At 35.8% G+C, this 13385-nt stretch overlaps 1 protein-coding gene across 1 annotated transcript; it reads right to left on the bottom strand.

Annotated features, from left to right (window-relative positions):
• Window positions 1–6310: 6310 nt before the first annotated feature.
• Window positions 6311–6664, bottom strand: LOC120193585. Its single transcript, XM_039196056.1, has one exon. It carries the CDS (start codon window positions 6662–6664, stop codon window positions 6311–6313), a length of 354 nt encoding a protein of 117 aa, XP_039051987.1.
• Window positions 6665–13385: the final 6721 nt, after the last annotated feature.

Raw genomic sequence — 13385 nt, 5'->3', positions numbered from 1 at the left:
TTGAGATCAAAGGAATGAATACTTCTAAATCAGAGGAAATATGCTCTTGAGCTTATTCAAGATACTGGAATTGGTGGTGCAAAACCTGCTGCAACACCTTTGGAGCAGAATACCAAACTCACTACAGTGGACTATGATAGTTCATTTCAGCAACATCAGAATCAAGAAAAGGGTCAACTGGCTAATAAAGGAGAATTTCAGAGGCTTATTGGAAGGTTGTTGTACTTAACACATACAAGACCAGACATAGCTTTTTCAGTTCAACATTTAAGTCAATTTATGCATCAACCTAAAAGGGAGCACATGGAAGCAGCTCTTAGAGTGGTGAGATACATTAAGAAAAATCCTGGTTTAGGGATTATGCTGAAGGCTTCGAGCATTTGTCAGCTTATAGCAAGTTGTGACTCAGACTGGGCAACTTGTCCCATGACAAGAAAATCAGTAACAGGATTCTGTATTAAACTGGGAGAGTCATTGGTGTCATGGAAGTCAAAAAAAACAGAGCACTATTGCAAGGTCATCAGTAGAAGTTGAATACAGGAGCATGGCCATGACAACTTCGGAGCTTGTTTGGCTGAAAGGGCTGCTAAAAGAGCTTGGAATCAACAATGATCAGCCAGCAAAAGTTTACAGTGACAGCAAGGCTGCATTGCAGATTGCAGCCAATCCAGTGTTTCATGAAAGAACAAAGCACATAGAGATAGATTGTCACTTTATAAGGGAAAAGATTCAAGAGGGACTGATTCAAACAGAGTTTGTTCCAACATCAGAACAGCAAGCAGATATCTTAACAAAGGCCCTTGGAGTTTCACAGCATGAATATCTTTTATCCAAGTTGGGAGTAAAAGATGTATTTTACAACCCAACTTGAGGGGGAGTGTTGAGCATAAGAAATTAGTTGGAGAGTATTGTTATGCTGTTAGAGATTTGTTAGAAATTAGTTAGGAGCAGTTACTTTAGTGTTAATAATATATATATATATATATATATGTAATCTGTACACATTTGTACATATATGAAAATAAGAGGTATTTTTTCAACATAATACTGCTATGAATGGAGAATAGATCCTTAAAAGGCATAATGGCCCTCTTGTCGCATGACAACCGGAGATGATGGCCCTCTTGTCGCATAACAACCGGAGATGGCTATGTCCAACATCTCGGGATAAGAAAATTAAATTAACTAAAGCAAAAGCCTTGGTCCATATGGCTTCAACAAAGCTTTTCCACTGTTGTTTATGCAAAGCCCAATGTTGTACGCTCAAAGGGAATTTGGGCGTAGCTCAGATAGCATTGCTTGTCTAAAATCCCAAGTTTTAGACTTCTAGTAATAAAAAAGCAAATAAATAAAACCTTGATACTTTTTTTTAATAATATTCAACATCTAATTTATTTATGTGCAGAGATATTTTAAAGTTTTTATGAAAAAATTGGAGATATTTCGATATTACTTATGTGTAACAGAAATATTTTAATTCGTCTGACTGGTTGATAAGAAGATAAATATTTTTTTTCTTAGAATGTAGCAGTTCGACACTCATAACCAGAGAGAAGACATTTCGTAACAACACAACAGAAACATTATGACAACATATAATGGATAAGATACTTTTAGAGGGTTTTAGTACTTAAATAGAAAAAGAAATAACTCTGATCTTTGTATGCATTCAATATATTAAAGTACTTGAATTAAAATATATATTCAAGTACTACATAGTATGCTAAAAGGAAGATCTATTCTAAGTTTTGTCTCGTCTAAAGTGTAAATGGATTTCCCATCTATAATATAAATAATCTCATCTAATCTAAAGAGGATACAGAGGACTAACTAATAAGTTTACCCTAGACTAGTCTTTTGTCTAAAAAATCATTGGGGAGGTTGCTCTCGCAACTACTAGCTATGTGATGGTTACTAAAGTTACATTATTTATATTGTCTACCATTTTTTTTGGTCTCTCTATCGTATGTCATTGTGATGTTGGGGCCTGGGGGCTAACTAGTCCTATCACTGTAAATACAGTTAAACTATTTATGAAGGTCGAGGTTGCACATGCAAGTTCTGCAATTTGATATACAGTCGTTGGCCAGAAAAATCCAAGTGAATCGGGGAAAATTTTAAGTAGAGAATAGGGTGATATTAGTTATTTTGTGCTTGGGTGTGCATCTCGACTATCATGAGGTGTTTCATGCTCACCACACCAATTGTTAATGGTAACATTTGAGTTATGACTGTTATATGTGATTCGACTCTTTTGATTTGGATGAAAACCACAATTGGCGGTTCATAGAGAAATTATAGACGATCAAAGTTGTCTAGTTTAGAAGATGTCATGATTGTCTTAGAGAACTCGAGAAGACCCTCATTTTCAGTCTTGACTCAGAGATTTTAAAGTAACCCTCAATGTCAGTGTTAAGCCTAAGGTCATAATTGATACTTGTAGGTTGACATGTTATATATATATATATATATATATATATGATCGCCTAACAGTAGATTTGACACTGAATATCACGTCGGTTTGTTAGAGGTTTTGTCAAGATAAGATAACTAGTTTGAAGATAGGAACTTTAGATGTCTTGATTAGTGGAAGGATTTTTTCGGAGAGCTCGATAGACAAAATTTTAGTCGGAAAAGAGTATTTTTAGAGAAATAACAATTATCCAAAGAAAAATATTTTAGAGGCATAATGAAATCAAAACATTAAAAAATATCAACAACTCATAAATTGATATCTATATTAAATCATAAAAAATATCAATAACACAAATATTAAAATATAATTTTCACAAAGAAAGAGGTAAAAGAAAAGAAAATGAAAAAATAGAAAAAATTAAATTAAAAAATTATATATATTAGAGAATGACATTTTCTTAAATAAAATGAAAATACATTGATGTAATTGAAAATATATTTAATAGAATCGAGTTTGATCATAAAACTCATATTTTAAATTCAAATTTGTTTTGATTTCATCTCTCTTCTCCAAATAATAATAATATAAAATTATATTTTTAAAAATTCATATTAAATTAGATCTAATTAAAATACCTCGAATCAAAAAAGAAATTTGTCAATCTTTAGCTAGCAAGCTGCCACAACCCAAACATTTCCGAGAAAGTTACCAAAGTTTGAAAAGAATAAAACCCGCCGCTCAGTTAGCACATACAAATGTCCATTCAGAAAGTGGCTCATTTCAAAGTAATAACGCTGGCTGCGAACGAAAATGCAGAGGAGAAGCAATCGAAGGTCGCCATTGCCAATGACATCTCCTGTTCCAGAGGAAAACCAGTCTCCTCCCAAATCAACCATTTTCAGCAAAAGAAAGAGAAATATAGCTAACGGCTCCCATTCGAATTCAGCTTCCGCTTTCTTCAATCTCCACTCCTCACTACCAACACCAAAACCCCAACAATCTATTAGAGTATGCTCAAAGACCAATCATATGATGATTGTAATAATAATTTTATTTACCGATTTTATTGAATAAAGGCATTATCGCTATTATTTTCATTTATATATGTTTAACATAAACTAGAAGATAATAAAGTCCATATAATGACATAATTATTATTATTAAAAGATCCCTAGTCAAGTATTATTATGGGCATAGACAATAATAATACGCTTAAGACTAACATGTTATTGATTGATGACAATGAGTTGTCATTGACATAGAGATGTCAGAATTGATACATGATTATATTGTTAGAGAACAATGTATTGGATTGACCGACCATAAGCATATGTCTTGGATTATTATGTGACAATCATAACATTGCTCATGGTGATGACTATATGTATGATCCTCAGACTTGAGATCAATACTATCCCAACATATATTGTTGTATGTTTTGATGCAGCTAAACAAGCTCCGTAACTGGTTGCTCTATAAAGACTGTTATTGAATATATCTCAATATATGTAGTGGGTGTGTATGATTAAGATAGGATTTGTCCTTCCTACATAATAGGAAATATATCACAGGCCACTTGATTGAGTAAGACTAGAAATGCATGGTCATGCTTGAATAAGTTGATATGATTGAGTAAGACTAGAAATGCATGGACATGCTCGAATAAGTTGATATGAGATATCATAAACTATTCGTTAATTAAAGTCTACTCTAGATATCAAGAAACAATAGATGGGCTATATAAGTGTGACTATTCTAAGACTTGTGTCTATTCTAGATATAAAGGACATAAGAATGTAATACATAAAAGAGTAATCACCAAGATGATATGTCGAATCATATTTTCTTGTAACTTAGGTGACAATGATATATTGCTAGATGTCACTCATTGTATGTAATATTAGAATTGTTCTAATAATTACTGCTAACGTTATAAGAACCTACAAGGTCACACCCTAGGATTGAAACGAGCAAAGATGTACAATTTGTTGTACGTTACTAAAATATATGTTTTAATAATCCCGAATATTTAATTTCAATTAATTAATTAAATATAGATTTAATTAATTTGAAATAATAAAATCCCAATATGATTAGAGTAACTTGGATATAAGAGGATTATTAAATTCCAATTAATTAAATATATATTTAATTAATTTGAAATAATAAAACCCTAATATGATTAGGGTAACTTGGCTATAAAAGGGTGTGTTAGGTCTAGCAGCCGTTTTTGCAACAAACACAAACCCTTAAGCCATTTTCTCTCAAAACATTTTTGGGGAATACAAATATTGCTCACAATCGGGTGAACTGAATAGAGGCCGAGACGTGATTTTGTGGAGGCTTTCGATTCGAATCGATCTACACCACCGTATTCACTGATGTTCTTGTTGTTTTCAAGGAACCCACTGTGTGAGTATTCGCATCTCTTCCTTCCGATTTCAGTTTTTCGTACTTGGATCGCTGGTGAGACCGTCGAGTTTTGTTTCCGCTGCGCCATGGGGTACACCGACGGTCCCAACACAACCATCTCTGATCTTAAGGAATTCACATCTTCTTGATTGGATGATATAAAGCGGAACCTCATTGATCGTTCTTACTATGAGATTCTCAAGGATCTCGACGTCACTCACTCTCGCCTCCACAAGCGCTTCAAGGTCTCTCTCTATCTCTCTGGTTCCAGCTTATCCGTCTGATCTTGCATAGAATCAGGGAACATTTAAATTTGAATAATGTTGTTAGAATTATACTTTAATATTCTTCTTAATTCTATCTGAATGAAATATTAATTCCCTAATTTGTTAGATCCAGATGCAAGCATGCCAACAAGTTTTGGAGGAAGCGGAAAAGGAATACAATAAGATATCGGAAAAGATTGATAGCAGCCATGAAGCAATGAAAGTAAATATTTCGATTCTTAATTGTTTTCTTTCCAGTTCCGATGTTGTTATCTATTTTTTTTCTTTATGTTTAATTTCAGGCTTCATATGCAGAATTCATGGCAGATGCACAGAACACTTCTTCTCGTGGTATTGTCGAGCTACTTGTTATCATTGCTACTGTTATTTCAACACGGTCTTGTAGACACTCGTTTTTGTCCGAGTTTAAAAAAATATTTATTTATTTATGATTATTATTTTTATTATTATTAATAATATTTTTATTTTATTTTTCTTTTTTCAGGTCCCAAGTTCAACCCCACTATCTCCATTATTCTAGCAAACAACCCACTCAACCCAACAACTTCCCTTTCCATCGTGCAACCACTACCCCCACTAATTCAAACCAAATCCCATTTCTTTTTCCTATATATATATTATTTATAAAATGTCAAGGGGGCAGTTTGGTTGAGGGGGGATGGAAAGTGAGATTTGCAAGGTTTAATCTCCTTGTCGTCCTCCCAAATCTTCACACTAAAACATATCAAAACAACAATTCGCCTCCGGTTCTTGATGAACCAAGAACTAACAGTACTGTTAATGAGGAGGGACCCAACTCTAAGGATAACAATCAAGAACAAGAAGAACGGGATAAAGGTTGGCTTCAACTCAGTATAGGTGGTCGAGACTCTCGCATCAAAGCCAACATGATCTGCTCCAACGTGTTATCCTTCTTCACTGAATCCAACGCCGAGCCGCATTATATAAACGATTTGGAGAATGTTTTAGAGGAAGAGAGTTTTGATGGATTGTAAAAGAAGAAGCTGCTTTATTTTCCCGGGAAAATGGAGTCAAATTCATGGAGCTTTCGTTTTTCCAAGTCTTCTTCTTGTTCGTCTTCATCTGCGTCTAGGCGTCGCCAATCACGATCTGTTTCTAGAAGGAGGGAATGCTAAGCTTTCTTAGTAATACAATTTGGAGCATCAGCTTGGAAATCGAAAGGTGTATATACGACTTAAGTATAATTTGCAAGAGCAGGAGCAGCACTGTTAACTTCCCGATGGTTAAACCTAGCTGAAATGTGAGGATGAGCGGCCAAGAGTTGACGAGCGTCACGAATATTGAACTGTTGAACAACATTCCAACAATCACTTTCAATCACCACCCTCGACAACTCAATACTCATCGCCAATCGGACATCATATGCGATCGCCAAAGCTTCCACAACACTTGCTGAACGAGGAACACCAATAATGAACACTTGTCCTGCCATAACAACTCCATCACTATCGCCCAAAATCATGCCAATTGCTGGTAGAGCAGGTGGCCGAGGGCAGGCACCATCGAAATTCAACTTGAAAGTACCCATCGTAGGTTTAATCCAACAAAGAAGATGGTAATATTGAGGAGGTATTTTTAATTCTTGGGTTTGTTCTTGGTTCCATTTTAGGATTTTCACGTTATTTGGATATATATATATATATATATATATATATATATATTAGTTTAATCATGAAAACATTCAAAATTGTGCCTCTTGTCATTATTTTAATCGAATTTTGCAATTTGTTCTTCACATGGCGCTGTTGCTATAGCTCATCGTGAACTTATATAATATTTTGATTAGGTGTAAGTATGAATTCTCTTTTTATTCTTTTGGAGTTAAATTTACTAGCTAAATTATAACAAGTGTCAGTTTTGGATTACAACATTTTGAAGTATTCTACTATTCTTTATAGTATTCATCTATATCTGTACATATGTTGCTTTAAACATAGTCTTGGTAGACTCATGTGGATGTGCTCCTAAACTCAAAGTCCAAGTAGCTTAAATGTGTGCTTACTTTTGTCTGTTGTTCAATTTTTAATTGTTATTTACCCTAAGTAACCATGCGGTTTATTTATTTATTTATTTCTCCCTTCAATTTATCTAATATTTGTTTTCAATCTAACATTCTTTGACTTTTTTAGAGTTAATTTCAATCGATCAAAAGGTAAATAATTATGATCGAATTTTTAAATTTTAATTTTTGTAATTAAGACAACCAAGAAATTAATTGGTACCGAAAGGGCAGTACAAGGGTGTTAATCATTCCTTGGCTGTAATCGACTCCCGAACCCGATACATCTTTGGAAAGACGCAGCTCATGTAAGAAATAGGGTATCCGATCAACCCATTTGTTTTAAAATAAATTATCGGTGGCGACTCCAACCCATTTAATCCAAGTCGAATCCCAATTCGGGGCCTAACTGAAAGATGGTTGCGACAGCTTGGCGACTCCGCTGGGGACAGGTAAGTGAGTCAGACCAAAATTAATTTCTGGTTGTCTTTTTAGCGAAAATTACAAGTTTAAATTTTAATTTATTTATTCGATTCTTATTATTTATTTTTGATTATTTTTTCAAATAAATAGTTGTACTGACGTTTTTTAATGATTTTAGATTTTTTAAAAAATTTCATCTCAGGCTCTATACCCGAGCTCCAAACCCTTTTAAGTGGGGGTGAAAGCGACACATTCGTGTGAATTTATTCACCGTATGGGCCTAGTAAGTAACCTTCGGGATTCATATACCTTATGCCTTCGTGTGAATTTATTCTCCGTATGGGCATAAGGGAATGTATCCTCTCGAGTTTAACTTAGTCCACACAAGCCTGTGATGGGTTTAGGACTAAGGGTCTGGCAAGCCCAAGGGGCACTAGCAAGGAGAACTCGAGTACCTTTTTAGAACCTAAACCGGGAGAGTACAGGGAATTAGAGCTCACCCCAAAACCTCATTCCAAACCCTAGGCTGCTTTATTTTCTGCCTTACTTTCTGTTCAAAGCATGCGAACTAGACAAATATACGGTTAGGATTTGTTTGAAATTAGCATGCGAGATAAAGATCATGTCCGGGTAGGAATTAAAGCATGTGGGGTAGATATCATGTGGGGTAGGATTTTTCATTTTTATTATTGTTTTGATTTACCTTACTAACTCTTTTTATTTTTTGTTCTCCTTTATTTTGTTTTCATCATTCGCGTCATTTAAAATGAGGTTTTGATCCACCAAAAATGTGTTTGTTAAACATGAATAATTTGCATTAATGGACAAAGGGGTTGTAATACAAGAGATGAAAATGCAGAGGACAGTCTACAATGCGACTATATGTCGCATTCAATCCAGAAGACGTGGTGCCCATAATTGAAGAGTGTATCACTCTGCTGCATTATAAAGGACTCAGAATGAACCGAGTCTACATCAAGCACAATGAAAGTCTATCTTTGAAGAACTGACTGGCAAAGGTTGCAAGGGAAAGATGAAGGGAGTCCCTTCAAAGACAACAATGACAAAACGATAGCTAAAATTGGAGACCATTACTGACAAATTCAAGAAACAGACAAATGAACTTCATATAGTTCCTATCAATTGAGGGCTCCAATAACATATTTGTTGAGAACAGGTTCAACAAAAGATAAATGTCTGAGATGCAATCATTCGAGACTTCTTGGGCCAGTACAAAAAACAACTCAACATTTGCATAGTTCATCCAGCGAAGCCAGATCGGTTTGACAGGTTATTCAACCGGTGACAGACAAAGACTAGTCAACATGTCAGAAGCTATCAGGATATTTTTGTCTCTTAAAAGATAAAACACTTGTGTCCCCAATAAGGATTATTCATAATAACAGACATATTTTTTGGATCAATGCCTCGAACATTGCATGCATCATGCATTCCTGCATATTTCGCATTATTTTTTTCTTTTTTCGTATGTCTCATAAAAAATGGGAACATTTCGATCATGTTCTCATGACCTACGAAATAGCGTTACCAACAATTTTTTTTGACACCCACGTAGTGTCACCATATCTAGTGGAACCCATTAAGCCCCTATACTCCAAGTGGTATGATGAGAGTGCCCATTGCGAATATCACGACAGTGTCCCGGGGCACACAAATGAGAACTACTCCACATTCAAGAGAATCGTACAGAAAATACATAACAAGAACTGGATTGACTTCAAAAACTTAGGGGCATCCAAGTGAGGGAGATCATTTCATCATTTGAGGCATTCTGTTTGAATTTTTTTTTTCATTTTTTTTTCATTCTCAAGTTTTTGTAAGGACTTTTAAAGAAATTTATGTTACTTTAAAGATGTTAAGCAATGAATCACATTTGCAAACTTACAATTTTTTGAATATCATTTGAATTAAGAAACTCTGTAAATGGTTCAAAGTTACAGATCTTTGACGAAGTAACATGACTTAAAATAAAGACTTTGACCTTACCCAGAATATACCCTCAAACATCATACCCTGCTCTTGCAATTAACCAATATAACATTTTCAATTCATATGGTGCAGACAACATGGGGCATCCTTTTGCATATGACATTTTTATACTTTTTGTTTAAGACGTTCAGTGATGATAATGATCCTCACAGATGGAATAGTCGAGTAATCAAATCTAGTTTAGGTCAGTTGTTTGGAAATTGAACTCTAAAGATGAGATTCTTTGACTTTCAAAAACACCTAGACTATAACAGGTTCTTCTTGACAATCTTAAGAAATTAAATCCGTAAAACTGAGCTATTCTGCTAAGGCAATTGGTTATAGAGGAAACTTGAAAGCCCTGGCTTTATGAATAGATTGCGTTCAAACCATGACATTGCTCGGACACTTGGCAACTTAGTGTTTGCTCCACTGCTATTGTCAGGATGAAGACTTTGTGATGAGATGAACCCTTCAGTTAACCTGATAAAAGTGATTATAATATTAAGTTTTCCCTCTAAAGCAATTGGTTAAACGCCCTGGCTTTATGGATTTGCTAGCCAGATAATGGTAAATTAAATCAAATTTATCTAAACAAGAAATTTTTGGTAATGATGGACTAAGGGAGTTAAGGAACACCTATTATAGTCAACTTTACACGAGCACTCAGGAATTTCATTTTTATACTGATATTTATGCACTACCTTTGTTAGAGGAGCTTGCGAGGCTTGAACAAATGGAAGATTTCAGAGGACCGAAATAAAAGGTCTAGTAATTGATCATGCTAGTTGCGTCATTTTCTCAGCACCCAATTAAAATGCCAAACCAAAAAAGCACGTTGCAATAACAAAAAAATTACCTTTTTTGGCTGAAACCTTAGGTCAACCTAATAGCTGACTCATCCATTTGAACATTTGTCAAAGAGTAATAACTCTGAAAGCATTAAAAAGAGCTATTGATTCCTTTGATATACTTTTAACTCATGTTTACAATTTGATTCAATTGCGAACAATATTTTACAAAATTGTTTTCCCTCCTAAAACAAAAAAAAAGAAAAAAAATATTTTCAAATAGGACAGTCTCAAATATGAAAGGTCGGTAAAGCCAAAGCTCGAGAAGAAAATGGGGCACGATCGATTCCATGGATCATATTGGCAGACAAAACACGGGACTCCAATCCAAGAGATAAAACATAATTCATTCATGTTGCATGCATCTTATACATACTTAAGAGCATCACATTTATCATTTTTAGCACACATATTTTTTTTTACAGCTTTTAGAGTCAATTTCATCTTCACAGCGAAGGAAATTAGACTCAAAACGACACAATTTTCTCGAGAGTAGATTTCAACTTCACGATGAAGAATATCTGACTCGAAGACAAACTTTACAACGAATGGGTCATCCACGGTTTCAACTTCACGATGAAGGGAATCGTGTCTACCCGCAACATACAATACTTGGATTTCAACTTAACGGCGAAGGATATTCAAGTCAAGGCTCAACTTCACGACGAAGGGGTCATTCGCGATTTCAACTCCATGACGGAGGATATCGTACCCACCCATCCATGATTTCAACTCCACGACGGAGGATATCGTGCCATTTGAGGCTCAATTTCACGACGAAGGGGCTTCCCAGTTTCAGAGCCAATTTCAACCTCACAACAAAGGATATTGGACTCAAGACAACACAAGCTCAACTTCACGACGAAGAGGCGACTGGTTGTCAACAAACAACTTCCCAGTTTCAGAGCCAATTTCAACTTCACAGCGAAGGATATTGGACTCAAGACAACACAAGCTCAACTTCACAACGAAGGGGCGACTGGTTGTCAACAAACAACTTCCCAGTTTCAGAGCCAATTTCAACTTCATAGCGAAGAATATTTGACTCAAGACAACACAAGCTCAACTTCACAGCGAAGGGGCGGCTGACTGTCAACAAATAATTTCCCAATTTTAGAACCAATTTCAACTTCACAGCGAATGATATTGGTCCCAAGATAACACAAGCTCAACTTCACGATGAAGGGGCAGCTGATTGTCAACAAATAACTTTCAGAGTCAATTTTAACTCAGGATATTAGACTCAAGACAACACAAGCTCAACTTCACGATGAAGTGGCGGCTGACTGTCAACAAACAATTCCCTAATTTCAGATCCAATTTCAACTTCACAGCGAAGGACATTGGACTCAAGACAGCACAAGCTCAACTTCACGGCGAAGGGGCGGCTGACTGTCAACAAACAATTTCCCAGTTCCAGAACCAATTTCAACTTCACGACGAAGGATATTTGACTTGGAGCAATACAACTTACTCGAATTTCAACTTCACGACGAAGGATATCCAATTCTCAGGCTTAACTTCACGACGAAGGGGCCACCCGCGGTTTCAACTTCACGACGAAGGAAATCGTGCACACAAGCAGCATCCATCTCCATATTGGATTTCAACTTCACGACGAAGGATATCCAACTCAAAGAAGGAGTGTCTGTCAACAAATTTTCCAATATCAGAGTTAATTTCAACTTCATGGTGAAGGATATTGGCCTCGGAACAGCGCAATTTACTTGGATTTCAACTTCACGATGAAGGATATCCAATTCCAGGCTCAACTTCACGACGAATGGACCACCCGCGGTTTCAACTTCACGACGAAGGAAATCGTGCACACAAGCAGCATTCATCTCCATATTGGATTTCAACTTCACGACGAAGGATATCGAACTCAAAGAAGGAGTGTCTGTCAACAAATTTTCTAGTTTCAGAGTCAATTTCAACTTCACAGTGAAGGATATTAGCCTCGGAACAGTGCAATTTACTTGGATTTCAACTTCACGATGAAGGATATCCAATTTCAGGCTCAACTTCACGACGAAGGGGCCACCAGCGGTTTCAACTTCACGATGAAGGAAATCGTGCACACAAGCAACATCCATCTCCATATTGGATTTCAACTTCACGATGAAGGATATCCAACTCAAAGAATGAGTGTCTGTCAACAAATTTTCCAGTTTCAGAGTTAATTTCAACTTCACGGCGAAGGATATTGGCCTCGTAACAGCGCAACTTACATTGGATTTCAACTTCACAACGAAGGGGCCATCCACAGTTTCAATTTCACGACGAAGGATATCCAATTCAAGGCTCAACTTTACAACGAAGGGGTCATCCACGGTTTCAACTTCACGACGAAGGGAATCGTACCTACCAATAACATTCATCTTCAGGAACAAGCAGATTATCGATCGCCTTTGAGATTGTTTCTCCCGAAACAAGGGGTCATCTCGCTTGAGACAATTACTTGAAACAAATTTTGTCTCTCTTAAGACAGTTTCTCTTGAAACACATAAAAAACCTTTGAAAATGTTTCTCTTGAAACACCAAACTAACGAGTTCGATTTCATTCAGCTCGATAACAACGAGGAACTACTTTCTGGAAGAATTTTCAAGCCGAAATTTTTAAACCGAGAAGAAGAAAAAGGCCCAATTCCAGGAAGCCCAATCACATTGAGAGGACCGGACAAAAACTGATTGTCTTTTTTTCGTCTTTGCCCTATTCTTGTTAACACAAGAATGTGCAAAGAGGGGCAGTTGTAGACACTCGTTTTTGTTCGAGTTTAAAAAAATATTTATTTATTTATGATTATTATTTTTATTATTATTAATAATATTTTTATTATTTTTTTTCTTTTTTCAGGTCCCATGTTCAACCCCACTATCTCCATTATTCAAGCAAACAACCCACTCAACCCAATAACTTCCCTTTCCATCGTGCAACCACTACCCCCACTAATTCAAACCAAATCCCATTTCTTTTTCCTATATAT

The sequence above is a fragment of the Hibiscus syriacus genome, unplaced genomic scaffold, assembly GCF_006381635.1.
Source record: "Hibiscus syriacus cultivar Baekdansim isolate YM2019G1 unplaced genomic scaffold, ASM638163v2 tig00116996_pilon, whole genome shotgun sequence".
Taxonomy (NCBI): Eukaryota; Viridiplantae; Streptophyta; class Magnoliopsida; order Malvales; family Malvaceae; genus Hibiscus; species Hibiscus syriacus.
Note: the sequence above shows the minus strand (reverse complement) of the source record. Positions and strands in the feature narration are given on the sequence as shown.